Below are 17,187 nucleotides of genomic sequence, written 5' to 3'. Positions count from 1 at the left end.
TCCAATCCCCAAACATCCTTTAAAAGCTCAATGGATTATCTGAAACTATGAGTAGCCTAATGATGTGATAACACATTACACAGTAAAAACACATCTAATAAATCCAATAGATCATCATCAACCCCTTCATTTCAGCAAGCTTTAAACATTAAATATATATATAGTACTATTTCCTAAATCTGTACTGTCAAAGTTATTTCTCTGAGGCCAGAAGAGGGCGCTATAGGTCCATGTTTTCTACAATAGGTCAGTATGTTGGCATTAGAGGTACACTGTCTCATAGCTCACACAATCTTGACACTTGACCTTTGAATGAACACAAATTAAAGTGTAATTCAGTTTGTATGAAAGATTTTTTATTCACAAAGTGTGAGGTTTTCAATGCTTTTCTGTGATTTTGTACTTATCGCGTGAATGTGATCTGTTTGTTTCATTTTTTTTCCTTCTTTTGTCTTGATTTTTGGATAAATTAGCATTTTTAAAAAGCGGTTTTCATGTGCATGTTGCATGAACATTCTCATCCAACTTTATAGATTTTTTAAAATTTAATTAATTTATTTTAATTGTCAATTTATTTTACTGTTTCTTTTGCCGTTTTTACCATGTAAAGTGCCTTAGAGTACTTTTTAAAGTGCTATATAAAATAAATGTCTTATTATTATTATTTTTAAAAAACATTAGAGGGGAATAGTTGTCATATTTAACTCCATATCATTGAACAACTTCTTAAATTTATTTTCCCGTCATGGCTGCTGTGTTGCTGCTTTAATGCACTTTGTTGCTTCTCTGTGAAGAACTGACTAAAGTCTGTGTATATATACAGATCTAATTCATTTTAAAGACATTTCTACTACTACGACTGTTGCTACTACTACTACAACTACAAAAAGTACAAGCATTACTAATACTACTACTAATACAAGAGTTGAGATTGAGGATTAAAAAGGTTTTGATGCCCTGCTGGTATAAGTTATCTGACTCTGTACTTTATCACACTACTGTTTGCCTGCAGCTTTGTCTGCTTTCTTACAGTAAAGCAGGGTTATCATCTAAAATGCATCATATCTGAGGCGGCAGCCTGGCAGTGACTGGTTTTGAAATAAAAGTCTGTTCGTAGTCCATTAAAACCAGATCCAGTGCCAAGAATCCACGACCTAGTTAATGACTGATAGGGGAGTATAAGATAACACTGTGTCCGGTGTGAACAGATGCTATACCGCGTCGACACCGCATACCGTAGTAGGCACTTGATTCCTCTCTGCCACACACATTTTAAAAATAGGATACTCAAATGTTTCACAGCAGATGACCCAGGACGCTTTAACCTTTGACCCCCGAGGTCACACACTCAAACCTCTGACTGGGCAGTGAACTTTGGCCTGCCCAGTGGCTCCGTGTAAATACACCACAGGACTGTAACTGACAGCAGGCATGTGTGGTTGTTGCACGAGTTAAAGGGACTGTTGTTAACTTCTTACACATATAAATCACCTGGGTCGGTGTCCTATGCGCGCTTGCATATGTGCGCACGTGTGTGGCTACGCTGTTCAGACAAGACTCCAACACAAACTACACTGAAGCACTAAAACCGCAAAGTTCTATCTAGTGAAGCCCGTCTTGCAAAACAGTGTTGGCCGCGGTCGGAGGACGCGGGGGAGACGTAGCTTTGGTCTCCAGGGCGTCTCTGCTGTACTCTGCTCCTCTGCTCCTCTGCCTGCCTGCCTTCACTCAGATCGCTCCACCTCACGTTGATGCGCGCACGCTACACACTGCAGAAGACTTCGTAGTTCTGAGAATATCTAGTGAATGTACAGGGGACGTTTGTGCAGAAATAACTGCTGCAGCTCCTCCAGGCCAACAGAGGTTTCCCGTGTCTTGTGAAGTGACGGGGCTCCGCAGCGAGAAACGTCATCGTCTCCGACCGGGTGCCGGTGTCTCCCCTGTTCCTGGTCGGGAGGCTGAAGCAGGAAAAGCCAACACTAGGATCAGCAGTGATTCATGGAGAGACCTTCGTCTGGTCAGCTAACATTACTGCCAAGCAGCTGAAATATAGAGTGATATCGTGGTTTTAGCTGACGTGTGTCACCTCACTGTGTTGAGCGATGCTCGTTCATGTCTATGTAGAGCGAGCACAAGCGTGAGCAAGTGGAAACCCGACGCTGACTTTCGTTGACTTAACGGCCACAGGTGTTGAAAGGCAATTTGATCCTAAACCTGTAATAGATTAATAGTAATTTAAACTCCATAATATCAGAGGTAGTTCACACTGACTGGAAAATATCTGATATGTAATTAAGACTAATATGTGCACCATAGACCTTATTGTGACAGATTGATATATAAATAAACAGGTTGAGAAACTTGTGTTTGGTGGATTATTTCTCTGTTGTTACAATGCTAATTGGTATTTTACATGGTTGGAAAGCCTGTTTATTCACCTTCACAATGATGTCCAACTTGTAAGGATCATGCATTTGTGGGATGAGCAGCACAATTGTGTATTGGCAAATTTCTCTTGGGGCGTAACCCACATAATCAGCTGTGCTGCTCATCCCACAAATGCATGATCCTTACAAGTTGGACATCATTGTGAAGGTGAATAAACATGCTTTCCAACAATGTAAAATACAATACCAATTAGCATTGTAACAACAAAGAAATAATGCACCAAAACACACATTTCCCAACTTTTTTTCCCCAGTTTCTGTGCACCATAGACACAGATCATGGATCTCTCCACCTGGGACCTCCCTGCTTCCCTCCACTCCTCCTCCAGCCACCTAACTTCCGGCCACCCTCTCTCTCCTCTACCAGCCTCTCTCTCTATCAATCTCTCCCTCATTCCCATGCACACGTTAAACCGGTTCGGTGTCAGTGTGTGAACAGATCTGGACTCTCGTTTTAACTGGATTAAAGGACCGTGTGTGTCCGTTTTGCTGTGCGGCTCCGCCCGGTGTGAGCTGCAGACTGACTGCGCTCATCTACAGAGTTGTATTGGATTGACCGACAGACAGACAGAGAGGACTGGTGTTACCCCACACGCAGGACAAAGAAAACGGGGGGAAATTAAGGGGGAAAAAAGCCAAGAGTGGAAGACAGAATGATGAAAATGGATAGCTGTGTCCTCACACTCGTTTTTGGTGTTTTAATGCTCGGTAAGAGACATCTATTTGCTTCTATTCATAGCTAATTAACTCAAGATACGTGTCGGCGTTCTCACGCCAAACCCTGTGTGGAAATCTGTCAATTTAACCTTTACGTGTTCCTCTGCTTACGTACACGCGTCGTAAAGATAAATGAAAGCATTTTCTCAATCTTCCAAACCCGTTAGACAGTTCGGCATGCAAATATATCAAGCAGCAGTACATTTCAATTCATTTTAAACCTTTTTTAAACGCTGCTAGCTGCTGCCGTGCAGTGTATTTTGGATGGAAGAAGTTCGGCGGTGCAACAAGCTAGCAGATTTTTAAAAAAGTTGAAATTTAAGTGAATAAGAAGTGTCGCTTGGTGTTTTTGATAATGCCGAATTGAAGAGTGATGTAGAGACATTGAGAAAAATCCATAAGTTGTGTTGTCAGAGGTGTGTGCATGTGACGACAAGCAAAACATGCCAAAATGGCATGTTGTTAAACGGGGTTTGGCACGATAGACTCCCTGTGAAGGTTCTGGATATACACCCTCCTGACTGTCTCACTGTGTGGAAACTGCCATACAATTGTGTTTAGCTAATGTAATGAATTAATTTACGACTAATTATTCTATTATTATAATTCTATTATTCTATTATTATTATTTATTTATTTATTATATTTATTCCTTATTGAACTAAAATGAAAAACTGGCAGTGTGTGACAGTTCTGTGGTAGGGTGAGGCACTATACTGGTGAAATAATACTTGAAAAGACTGAAAAACACTTTATAAGGAGAGAAAATCCAAGTTAAAGTCCAATTGTCCAAGAAGACATTAATTGTCCAACACATTGACCAGCTTTGACAAGGTCCCATTAGCTCAGAAGTCAAACTGTGCTGGTCATCATGATTAGGCTTATTATTTTTGCCTTGTATTCATACCAGAGTCAAACCAGGCTGACTAATCATCCAACTGGTGTTGAACCAAAGGGCCAGTGATTAGACTGGGGACAAACCAGGGCTTGTTCATTGGCCCACCTCAGGGGCCAAACCAGGTTAAACAGGGCTTAACAAATACTGAAGTTGCCATATGTGTGTGGGTATATCAGTGAATACCATAGAGGCTTAAATTAGTGCAGTGTAATATGATCAAATGACGCCAGCACTCCTGTGGTGTGTGTTTCTGTAGGTGTGTGTGTGTGTGTATTCTGACCCTGCTGATGTGAAGTGACCATAGCGTACAAATTACTTCCCTTAACATGACATTACTGACCTGCTATATGACCTGCTCTCATTTTTTTATGTGGAGATATTAACACAAATCCTACTGTCAGCTGACACCCACTGTTAACTTTCACAGTTTCGGGGTTCAGAACAGACGATGAGACATAAAAGGCACACTTAAGCTTTCAATTTTGACATTTTTTTTATGCCGTCTGCTTCTATCATGCACAAGTCTTACATTCCCCCGATTTTGCCATTTATGTATGAGAAATATTTCATGACCGCTGGGTCAGGCCAAGAGAGCAAAGTGCTGTTCAAAGTGAAGCAGTTTCTGAAAGACAGCACTTAAAATCTGAAATTTGAGGAAGAAACAGAAATGGATCGGGACTATCAATCATAGTAAAAATAAGTATGGATAATATATTCTAGATAGCAGTAGTATTTAGACATTTTACTTCAGTAAAAGTAACAATACCACAATGTAAAAACACTTTGTAACAAGTAAATGTCCTGCATTCTAAATCTAACTTAAAAGTACTAGCATCAAAATATACCAAAATAAAAGTACTCATTATGCAGAATGGCCCATTTCAGAATAATATATATTATATTACTGTGTTATAATTATTGATGCATTTATGTGTGAGCATCACTTTAATGTTGTAGCTTTTCTTACCCAATATATTGATGGAGAGCTTAACCTTTAATAATATGAGTTGATATATATTTTGTATTAATGATTTAAATCTGTAACTAGTAAGATATCAAATAAATGTGGTTTAGTGGAGTAAAAAGTACAATATTTGCCCCCAAAATGTTGTGGATTAGAAGTATAAAGTAGCATAAAATGTAAAAACTCAAGTGCAAATATCTCAAAATTGTCCTTCATTACAATCCACCAATGCTAGATTGTAATAATATTCTAGGTAGATAATATATCAAGGTTAAATAATTCCTAAAGGGCGTGTCCTTCTGCGTTCTGTTACGTTTTTTTTAAATGGAAACGCCCACTCAATCGTTGCAAAAGGAGGTTACCAAAATAAGATAATCAAAGCTAATCAATAAGGTTATGAATAATGTGATTTTTTTGAAGTGGGGTTGTGAGGTAAAATTGCTGCTTTTGTGAATGGAGTCTGGTGGACCTGATTGTATGAACCAGAGTCTGGAAACCAATGTTTTCGCTGGCTCCAATATCTCCCTCTTTACTTATTGTTAACACATAATAAGAGATTTGGACGAGCAAGTGGCGCGACCACCATGGCAGACTGTGATAGGTCAAGATATCTGTCCGTCAAGCGATCACAGCCCAATCGCACCTCTTTAAAGGGATGTAAGAATCAGAAATGTCTTGTTAACAGTGACTCCTGTGGACGTTAAGTCGACGACAGGCAGCATCCTGCTGATCGCGCTTGTGCTCGCACTACGTAGACGCGAGCGAGCATCGGTCAAAACAGTGAGGCTGGTCGTTTGTTGGCGTTGACAGACTCCATTTCTAACCAAACGTTAGCTGTCGTTGCACACTGGCAAGTCGTTTTTTTGTATAGATTAAACAAGAAAGACATAGTTAGTGAGCTTTAGAGATGCTGAAAGGCAGATTTGTTTCGCTTTAGACAGAGCCAGGCTAGCTGTTTCCCCTTGGTTCATATTACCGGCATAGACACGAGAGTGGTGTCAAACTTCTCACCAAGAAAAACTTGCGCTCCACACATGCCCACCCATGCCACACAGTGTGACATAAAAATGTCACACTGTGCAATTTTTCTTTCCTTTTGATTCTTGACTTGATTATTCAACTTTCTGGGGTGTCTTCAGGCTCCACTGGCGGTGCAGTATTCCTTCCGGGAGAGGCTGGAAATCGAGTTTAAAAACCATAAATCCCAGCACCCGCAGAAAATGTGAGACTCTCATTCTTAGTGATGAATGGCCCTCTCACCTCTCATACAGGTTCGCTGTATGTGATGGTCATTTTGTGATATGGCACGGCAGGAATCTTATTGCACCTTTTTTTTTGAAAGGACTAAATCCAGAGAGTGCGTTTGGGATGCTGCACCTCACCGGCTCTTCGTGCTGGATCTTCTTGAGTTGATTGAATCACTTTGTCATATTAGCTTGAGGTACGACGACAACAACAACCTCCTCCTGTGCTAGAATTTGAAGTGTCGCACTTGTTTGACGGTAACATTGTGGCTGTCAGACTCCTCAGAGACCAGCGTGCGAGGAAGCCATCAGTTTGTGGTTTATCTGATATGAAGGTAAAGATTGACATAGATAGTACACAGCATACAGAAGGTTTTATGTGGTGCGTATTTCACTGTGACTTGTTACAGGAAAAGCTCCCAGTCAGCAGGCTCTCGCGCGCATAACACCAGGCCAACTGCCAAAAACTCAAGTATTGATGGACCATACAACCACAGGACTTGTTTATGAAGCACTTTTTTTGAAAACCAAAGCTCTATCCAGGATTCTGTGGAAAAGAAGAAGGAAGATGACATTTGTTTTTCTACCAAAACAGACAGTTGCAGACAGTTTTTAGAGACGCCTTTAGAGACACTTGAGTATCGCGATATTATGTTTTGTGATTCTGTATCGATTCTCAAAAATATCATTTTCTAATTAGTTTACATGCAAAGATTTGTGGCAGACAGTAGCTTATTTTGTGTTTCTTTCTTTCTACTATGACAGTTTTCCTGAAATTAGATTTAAAAAAGTCGCAATATATCGCCTTGCTTCTACAATATCGCAATATATTGAATCGTAACTCCTGTATCATGATTTGATCGTATTAAAATGTTCAATATTTGTGCCATTATGAAACCAAAATAAAGCTTTCTTTGATTCCTAAATCTAAACAATATAAACTTTTTAGTTTCATTTAAAGGAAAAGTACTCTTGGGTTTGTTAACAACCTGTCTGATCGTCTGACTGCTCGTGTTTTTTAGCCTGTTGGACCTATTTTTTAGAGATGCTGCGGTGTGCTCAGCAATTACTTTGGTATCAGTGCTGATACTGACGTTATTAAGGTGATCTGATACTGGTTTATGACGTGACCGGTCCAGTTTCTTGGTCAATGTCTTTATAAAAAGTCAGTGTTTCCTCTATCAGTCACATACACTCAAAGTAATACGATATAAAACAAAGAAAAGCAGGAAATCTGAGAGGCTGAAAACAGCATTTACTTCCATTTCTGCATGAAAAATCATATAGATAGATGTCAAACTTTTCTCTTGGTATCAAAAAAGTGCGCGTAGTCAACACCTGGCCCTGCTCAGTGATCACTGTATTGGACAACCTGCCATAAAACAAATGTGTGTTCAGCTGTAGTTCATTAACGAACCCAGCAGCATGTAACATCTCCACTTCACCTTTTAGCTGATCTGACTGCAGACGTCCGGGTCGTAGGTGGGTGTGTGTGGAGGCCTGCAGCCAGATTCCACCAACCAGACACTGCTGTGTTGCTACACGCTTCACTCAGCTGGAATGTCAGAGTTGTGCACTTTGACGGAGGAGGAATGTAAACCAGGTGGTTTGACCCAACCGAACCTCACAATATAACTAAACAAGCACTAATTATATGATAAACACTTTTATTCTACACAAACTTCAATCTCTCGCTGTTGTTTTTTTATGCTTTCGGGAAAACTGCTGGAGTGCTGACATAACCAGCGGTTGGTGTTCTTGCCAAACAAAACAATGTGGGCATGAGAGTGCAGAAATACATGTGCATGGAGAATTCAGCATCGTCAATACCGTTCAACTCTGCACAAGCTGCAACAAGCCCCGTGTGTGTGTGTTGAGACAGAGTGTAGATTGAGATTGGTAATCTATGTGAGTTGTGGTCAGATTTGTCAACGCTACCTCTCAACCAATACATTACACTTGGCCAGTGAAGCATTTAGCTCACTGCTATGTTACTGCTTTAATACAGACAGTCCTTCTAGTTGTCAGGCTCACTTCTAATAGAGCATACACATAAGATATGCTCCTGTAATCACTGCGTCGAGCATTGATTGGTCTCAGCCTTCAGAATAACGATCAGAGAGGTTTTGCTCACTGAAGTTAGGCTGGATTCTTTTAGCGATCCATTTCAGTGTCTGTGTTTCTGTTTAGCTACTTTAATTATTTCTCTCCGTTCCTGAAGGTGGGTGCCTAGCCCGGGTTGTGAAGGTGTCTCCTGGTCCGTTAATCCGGGTGGAGGGTCAGCCGGTCTCCATCAGATGTGATGTCACTGAATACGGCGGACCTCGTGAGCAGGTGAGTCGCTTTTACACCTCCGTAGCACACCTGGGTGCATGTGATCTCTCTGACAGACGGATCGTAGGTTTAAAGGATGAGCTTGATGATTTTTTTATGCTATATTTTGTACACGAAAAAAACAAAACCAACAATATATTAGCCCGTCTTTCAGTTTCAACATTTTTATTGATGCGTGCAAAGAGGGCACAACAATCAATAGTGGAAAGGTGTACAATAACAATAAAAGAAGAAAAAAAGATCAAATTAAAACATATAAATCTAAATAAATCAAACGAAATTATAGATATATACCTTAAAATAAATCAATTTAAATAAGTAAATAAAAAGAAAAATAAATAAAATAAAATTGTAAATAAATACATTAAAATAAATAAATACAAATAAGTAAATAAAAAGAAAAATAAATAAATAAAATAAAATAATAAATAAATACTTTAAAATAAGTCACTTAAAAGAAAAATAAATAAATACAAAAAAATTATGAAAAATATATACAAAATGGATAAATAAACCCAACTGACTGTAAAGACTTAATAGTAGAAAGTATACAATAACAACGAAAGACAAAATAAAAAAGAAAAGAAAATTAAATTGTATAAATCTAAATAAATAAAAGAAAAAAATAAGGAAATAAAAAGAAAAATAATTAATACAGAAAATTAAATTTAAAAAAAATTATAAAATGTATAAATAAATAAACCCAACTGGATCATGAAATAGTTATATTGACTACACTCAAACCTGTTGTGTTAAACATGCATCAAAAGGATTGGGATGTTGGTTAGTCATGGAAATCTATATAATAAATAAGCAATATAAAAAATAAAATGATTGAAATATAAATTAAAAATGAAATAATGGTAAAAATAATAAAAGAAATACAAATAAATTCATTAATAAAATGAATTCACACACCAGATTCCCAACACCTACTTATATTATAAATATTTTGACCAGATGAGATCACCATAAAACATATAGATTCATCCACCGAGGTCACCAAAATCATTCGCTATCCTCTCCCTCCTCTAATGTCAATCATTATTATCCCACTCTGTCCTGCAGGATTTCGAGTGGATGATGTACAGGGAGGTGAAAGCGGCGAGTATAAAGATCATCTCCACCTTCGACTCCACCTACTCCGACGTTTCGCTCAGCAAGCGCGTCGCGTCCGGCGACATCTCGATGGTGCGGCTCAAGGATGACCAGGTGGAGCTGAAGATAGCGGAGGTGAAGGCGTCGGACGCCGGCTTCTACTTGTGTATGACGCCGAGCACCGACTCCGTCATCGACGGCAACTACGAGGCTGAGGTCCAACTCACTGGTATGGGAGAGATGTGTGTGTGTGTGTATGTGTGAAGCTATCTGGCAATGCTGGTTCATTTAACAGCCATCCCCATGACTTACTAATGCTCTACTGACCATGTATATATCCTCCCTCACACACTCCCACTGGTTTGAGACAATTACTAGCTTATAATTTGGCTTCCGTGCACACCTCTACTCACTCGTGGTGGGGAGCAGATGTCAGGTGGGAGTACTTGGCTTGTGTCAGATCAGGGCCAGGGAGAGAAGAAGAATATAAATATCATAAAGCATCTAATGGAAGCTCTCCACGGGGACAAATGTTAAATTACACGGTTTCTAGTGTTAAACAGTGAGTGGAAATTCTGTAGTTGACATCAACCAAACGTGACATTTACATACATAGAATTTCACCACCATCCATCAAATCACCTGTGAAATGATAACCAATATATTACACCTTATGAACACCTTCGCTTGAGTAGAAAACTGATTCAGCACCATAACGGGAGCAGCTGCTGATGAGCAGCACAGCAGGGAGGAAGTATAACTAATTCTTCTACTTACCAAACATGAACTATAATAAGATTACATCAAAAAAACACATCCTGCTTTACGATAATTTAACTGTGTGGACAAGACATCCGTTTTCGAGTGAAACGAGAAGTAGGAGATAATGTAACAGAGCACCCGGCCTAACCACACTGCTGTTGGAAAGGAAACAACAATCTACTGACTACGGTCATTATCACTGCAGAACAATTTAAAATGTCTTGAAAACAAAGAATTATTGTCTGAAATAACTGCTATAAAGGGCACTTTCACAAGCTATAGTCTGTTTGGTCAGTCCGAATCGGAGTGAAATTGCGTGTAGGAGCACGAAACTGTACTCTCAGAAGTCTTTCTCATCGGTCAGAAATTTGGCGGTGGTAAATGTAGACACTAACCGAGCAACATGGAGCAGAACAGATATGTTTGTTGATACTGGCAGTACTCCTTCTTTGATGTTCCCACCAAACGCATTTGGAAAGTGTTCAGAACAAACGCCTCCAGTTAAGGCTCCGGGTTGTCAACAATATGTTGATCCAAAGAAGACGTGCCGCGATCAGACATCTCAACAAATGCAGGCAGCCCACTATGCCCTGCGTTTTGGTTCACTTCCTGCAATTGGGTTGGTCGAACCGCACTCAGGTTTGCTTGGAAACGCTCCGAGACCACCTCTCGCAAGCGGTCTCAAACTGGTTTCTTTTGGTCCGCACCAGAGTTGAATTAAAGGTGCAAGGTGTGTAAGATCTGGCAAGATCGCAACCAACTGAAACTACTCCAGTGCGCCAATCGTGTAGGAGAACTACGGTGGTCGACGCAAAAACGTGAATGGTCCTATCTAGAGCCAGTGTTTGGTTTGTCCGTTCTGGGCTACTGTAGAAACAAGGTGGTCGACTCCGTATGTAGATATAAACGGCTCATTCTAAAGACTCTTATTCTCAGGTGATTATGCACTAATAAAAACTTATGTATTCATATTTTATTCCATTTCTGCCAATAGATCCCCCTTAACGCTACACACTGTTCCTTTAAAATGAACTAAATGTTGGCTTGTGAAAGCGCCCATAGTGAATAAGGTCATAAAAGCTTTGGGCTATTTGTATTCAAATCACATATAAACTGAATTTCCTATATTTTTAGAGTTAATCTCAGAGCTCCACTGTAATAGTTGGATCTCACTCCTCCAGGTATTTGACCTCGGACTCATTAGTCACTGCAGTAGCTCTGTTAAAAGGTCAGTTTGACATAAGAAGTGCTTCTCAGACATACTGTACAGTGGAAACTCGGTTTTCACGTCCAAGATGGCAGCAGCACGTCTCTACCTGTCTGTTTGTCTGCATGGCTGCTCTAGTGTTATCTGAGTGACATCCGTTGTTTTTCTATCAATACCGATACATTTCGTGAGTTGTTCGGATAATACCACCACTTAGCACTGGTTTTAACTTGTGTGAAGTCAAGAGTGGCTTACATTCTCGGCGATTCTGGAGGATCGCTCCGTCCGTTTGGACCACGTAACCTGTTTACTTCTCGGAACTTGATGCCAAAACACTGCTTGATTTGATGCTATATCATACTGCCATACTAGGACCACTGCTGTTCTTCATATACTGTATGTAAACAATCTTTATGCAGACGATACAGTTATCTATTGCTCATCCCGTTCAGTAGTACAGACCCTTGAATTTCTGCAGTCGGCCTTCGATGTGGTTCAGTCACATTCAACTCAACTTAAGTTGGTGTTCAATGCAGACAAATCCAAAATCATGCTTTTTTCTAATGGCAAAAAATTACCATCTAATATTCCTAAGGTCTCATCTACTCAAGGCTTTGATATTGAAATGGTCCCAACATATAAGTATTTAGGTATCATTAACAATCAGAAATTGTTTTTCAAATCCAAACTGAAAATTAAATTGGGGTTATTTTTTTAGAAAACAAATCCTGTTTCCTCCTCCAGGCGAGGAAACATTTGATTTCAGCAACTTTTTTTATCTTTATTGGATTAAGGTGATCTGCTCTATATGAATGCACCTGACCAGTGCCTAAAGAAGCTGGATACTGGTTACCATTGTGCTTTACGTTTCATTAATGGCTGTGGAAATCTGATTCACCACTGTACCCTGTATACGGCTGCTAAATGGCCATCTCAATGAGATCCCAATGAGTTTTTTTATCTATATAAACAATGTTCTAGTTGCTTTAGCATCATCTACAGACCTCGCTGTGTACAGTTTTCTAATTTGGACTATTTTCTGACACAGAAACGGGGGGGAGAGAAAACCCCATATTCAGCATTTCCCTTTGATTTTAATTGAGTTCTCTGCTCACAGTTATCCAGCCAGTAATTACACACATATTTTTGTGGTTCAAACCCGACTGCTAAACTCGAGCCCAAACACACACCGTGTTTAAAAAATGACTATTCCCTTTTTTTTTTTTTTTTTTTTTTTTTAGAAATGAAACATGAAAGGACATTTTCTGCTGTGCACCCACAAATTTGAGAGATGAAGTCACAAGACAGCAGGTTAGTTAGCTCCATAATGCACCATCATGTTCAGCTGCTTCCCAGCACGGCTCCCCAGACACCTTGTTAAATTTAGACCTGAATTAACTAGGCAGCAGCGCTGTTTGTGTGCGACAGAGATCGTGTCGTGTGTATGTAGAGCATATGTATTAGTGTGTTTTGTGGTGTATGAAGGGTAGAGTGTTTGTTAACAGAGATGACGAGTCAGATTTGTTGCCGGAGGGTCTTTACCAGTCGAGACTTGTGCACCACGTTCATCAACGCGCAGACACACACTGCTCCCGTTGCCCCGCTGAGGCTGTTTGGTTATGTAAGAAACAAGTGCAGTACAGGTCGCTGAGGGTTTGAAAACTCCTCTCAGGCTAATTTTAATTGATAGAGCAAAACGCAGATTATTCGTACTGCCTTCGTTATCTGCCATAGACACTCACATCACTGCAGCACACAGCAGTGCTCTATGACTTCCACTATAGTGGTGTCCAGTCCTGTCCTGTTATGTCCACACTTTAAGGCTTTAGCTGTGTAGGAAGACGATGTCCCTGTTCTTCTTTATCCCGCCTACAAATATCCGATCGGTCAACTGTTTCTGAAACTGGCAGAAATCCATCACAGGGACAGTTACGTGTCAGTAGCAGTGTTTCTATCAACGTGCATTTTGAAGTATCGCATTAGAAAAGCTCTGTGGAAACAACGAAATTCAATAAAACGCTCGCTTGAGGTGTTTTTTTGACTTTGTTGAAAAAGAGTTGATGCGCTAAATGGGATATGGAAACGCCGTTGCCGAATAAAGGCCTTTACACACCGGGGCATTAAATAATAAAATAAATAAATGCCCTAGACATATAATATTCACAGGTGAGTATTTTGCATTTCCGTGTTGTGTATTCGTCACGCCCCCGGTGTGCAAAGGTCTTAAGTTCTGACATAACAAACATTTAAATCACATGACTGATCAGCTGCGTCCGCTGTCGGGTGTCTTCCTGGATATGTATTTATATTGTCCTCGTTTCTGGACAGCATGAAACATGACCAGTACTCGCTGACGTACTATTAAAACTTGCCCAATTGAGACCTCTCTCGATCTCTTAACTATTCAAGGTCAACGCCTCACTTCAACCATCTCGCAAGAGTTTTGCAGTTTGTGCTTTACCTTCTAGACACAACCGCAACTTGTTTTGTTTTCAGTTCGCAACCTCTACTTCTTCTTCTACTCTGTCTACTGGCGGATTACAGCCATGCGTAAAGCGTAGCCTATAGCACCAACTTGTGACCAAACTATGCAGCCGAGTTTGTTCGCTCCAAACCAGTTGATGGAACCATGCCTAATATGCATTTCTTTTTTTTGCGACATTCCAAAAGTTTGCTTAAAATTCGCTTGACAACTGAACGGAAACGTGACTACTACCACCCCTTACATCTGGATCCTTTCTTTTGTCGTCCCTCCCTTTATTCCACCTCCTCAGTCAGCTCTCTCAAGGCCTTCTTCAGCTTTAGGCCTCTGACCCCAAAGGGAGATAAAGCAGCTGTTTTAGGTCAACCCTGAGTTGATAAATGAAGAGAGTGAAAACTGCGAGTTCAAAAGGTTAAATGACAAACTGCTTCTGAACATGGATGAAGTGAAGTGAAGGGTCGACGATTTCCTGTCAAACCTTACCCTAATGGCTCACACATTCCAGTCCTAATATAATGGTACGTGTCCACAGGATTCGTCCTTTCCTCGCTTCCCAATTCATTGTCCATGTAAGCAGCCGTGCAATGCATTCTGGTAACGTGGCGGCGTAACGTTCATAATATAAGAGAAAAAAAGTTTCCAAGTTCCAGTTTGAAACCTGGGAGCAGCAGCCCACGAGGGAAAGTGTTCGTCCAATCAGGTGCCTTGTATCTTGTGGCAGCCCATCAAGCGTCCAATGCTGGGAAGCGAGGCGATCACTCGCGTCCAAAAACGTCCCTGTGGACACGTACCATAAGACCACATCAGTCAACGTTAATCACACAAAGTACAAGTTCTCATGTTTGGTGGTATCTCCCATCTTGACCATGCAAATACTCATGACAGACAGTCAAACCTGCTGCAACAGTTGCTTATTCTCTTTTTGACTTACAGCAAAAATCTAATTTGTGGGGAAATGGCATCTTAATAAATAAAGATTCTTGTGCATATTATAGAGAAAGTTCAATTCATCCAGTATTAAGTTTTATTCACCATTTACTGTATAGTTGAGATGAACAGTTTTTGTCTTTCTGAACGCTTTAAAAATCTTTCCCACAGGACGTGAATGTGGCATGAATGTAATTCCCACAATGCACTGCTTCGCGCTCCTCACTCCCAGCCATCTGCCACCTCTTGGATCCATTTGTAACGTGACTAAAATTAGCTTCCAAAAAAGCATTATTCACGTTATGTAAAGTATTTGGGGGATGAAACTTCATGCTGGAAAGAGTTTAAAATGTTGTGATTTTGTGTTTTATAAGTAAATTAATAATTAAACATCACACCTGAAGTCAGTTTTAACATAGGTGGACACACTCTCGCTCTTAATTTCCCTTTTTTGTCTTTGCAAATGAACAGAACAAGTCATGGTGATGATAAAACACAGCCTGTAATTGTGTTTAGCAGTCATCCAGCCTGCCACTCAGTTTTATTATTAACCCCCCATGTCTTCGCTGCAGACATGCCATTCATCAAAGCATCTAATGCATGTGTTCCTTCACTTCCCCTGTTGTGAAAAGCAGAGGTAAAACTCATTTTGCGGATGCATTTGAAAGCAGAGTCGTGCTCCCAGCAGGATATCCAGCAGCGACGAGTTCCCCTGTTTTTTAATTTCCTCTCACACACACAGTGACTCATCAGCCTTCTTTTATGTGTCACAACAAGAAAAAACACAAAGCAATGGTATGAAATCTGCTCTGTTAAGACCTGCTCAGAAGCAACCAGGAACTTTTCATTACCAGAACAGAGTGAAAGAGAGTGTTACTGTGTTACCTGAGCAGGCTAGTCATTAACCTTTATGAACACTCCTCTGGGTGTGTTCATATACACACACACACTCACAAATTTACTGCCTTATCAGGAGCTGTTTGTTTGATTAACTGTCATTCAGCCAGTGACCTTGACAAGAGTTTACCCTAGCCTTAACCATATCCCAACTGTAAAGGGGTAGTTCTGGTGTTTTGAAGTGGGGTTGTATGAGGTACTTATCCATAGTCGGTGTATTACTCACAGTTAATGACGGTCGGCACGCCCCCAGTTTGGAGAAAAAGGTAGGAGTAGCAGCACGGGAGCAAAGCAATGTGCTGCTGTGGACGGGGCGCACCTAAAAAAATCTAAATCAGTTTAAGTGTACGCTATATTTAGAATATTTTCACCGGTTTACCTTGCTGTCAGACAGCTATACACTTTGTTTCCGACAGGGAACTGAAGCCGTTATCGATGCTCTCTTCAAAGCCACCGGACTCCATTTAAAACTAGAAGTGCACTCGGAGAGCGCAGGCCTCCGCCAAGGCAGGTGTCATGTATGTCACTACATTTGAGCTCCCTGTGAAGTTATTTTAGTTTTTACATACATGCACTTCCATTTGAACATGTCTGTTTTTAATCAGACGTCCCACTTAGGCTCATTTCCTGTATGTATACACAGTTTACCCTGCTCAACATCATAGCGCCGGGGGGATGGGCCGTGAAGAGAGCAACACAGAGAAAGGCATCGCTTACCTTGATTATGTCGTCATGTCGTTGCTTTTTGTTTTTTGGCTGATTTTCACCCCCCCCAAAAAAAAATATAAACTGTTCTTTTTTAAATTGGTTTAAACAGATTATTGCAGTAAACAAGATCTTCTTGCGCACAGCTCAGATTTCAGAATATGCCTCCGGTAATAGACGATGAAGAGAAATGGGGAGAAAATGCAAATACGCCGCTGATTATCCACCAAGCTCTGAATGAGTAACACCAAAGAAGAATAAAAAAGTAATGAAAAAGAGAAACATAAACACACATTTTTAATGAGAAAGAGGTAAGAATACACTAAACTCCAAAAGGCTTGACCAAAATATCCCAAAAGCAGATTAAACCAACTTGTAACCTCAGAAAAAATCAAATTAACCTGTGCTAAACTCCTCGCCACAACTGCTGTTTGCAGTTTCTTATTAACCCTGTTGCATTGTCTTTAATGTATTCCTAATTTTGTTTGTTCTGTCTCTTTCCCCA

General features: G+C 40.3%; 1 protein-coding gene across 1 annotated transcript in view; it reads left to right on the top strand.

The window, feature by feature from the left end:
* Positions 1-2,757: 2,757 nt before the first annotated feature.
* Positions 2,758-17,187, top strand: part of si:ch211-132g1.7 (prostaglandin F2 receptor negative regulator) — a 58,090-nt gene continuing 43,660 nt past the window's right edge. The window contains exons 1-3 of the mRNA XM_037761954.1: positions 2,758-3,155; positions 8,492-8,604; positions 9,673-9,931. Of these exons, the coding sequence (XP_037617882.1) occupies positions 3,101-3,155; positions 8,492-8,604; positions 9,673-9,931 (427 nt within the window). The 5' untranslated portion in view covers positions 2,758-3,100. The remainder of the gene's footprint in view (positions 3,156-8,491; positions 8,605-9,672; positions 9,932-17,187) is intronic.

Source organism: Sebastes umbrosus, chromosome 24, assembly GCF_015220745.1.
Source record: "Sebastes umbrosus isolate fSebUmb1 chromosome 24, fSebUmb1.pri, whole genome shotgun sequence".
Lineage (NCBI taxonomy): Eukaryota > Metazoa > Chordata > Actinopteri > Perciformes > Sebastidae > Sebastes > Sebastes umbrosus.
The sequence above is the reverse complement of the archived record's forward strand: the minus strand, read 5'-3'. Positions and strand labels throughout refer to the sequence as shown.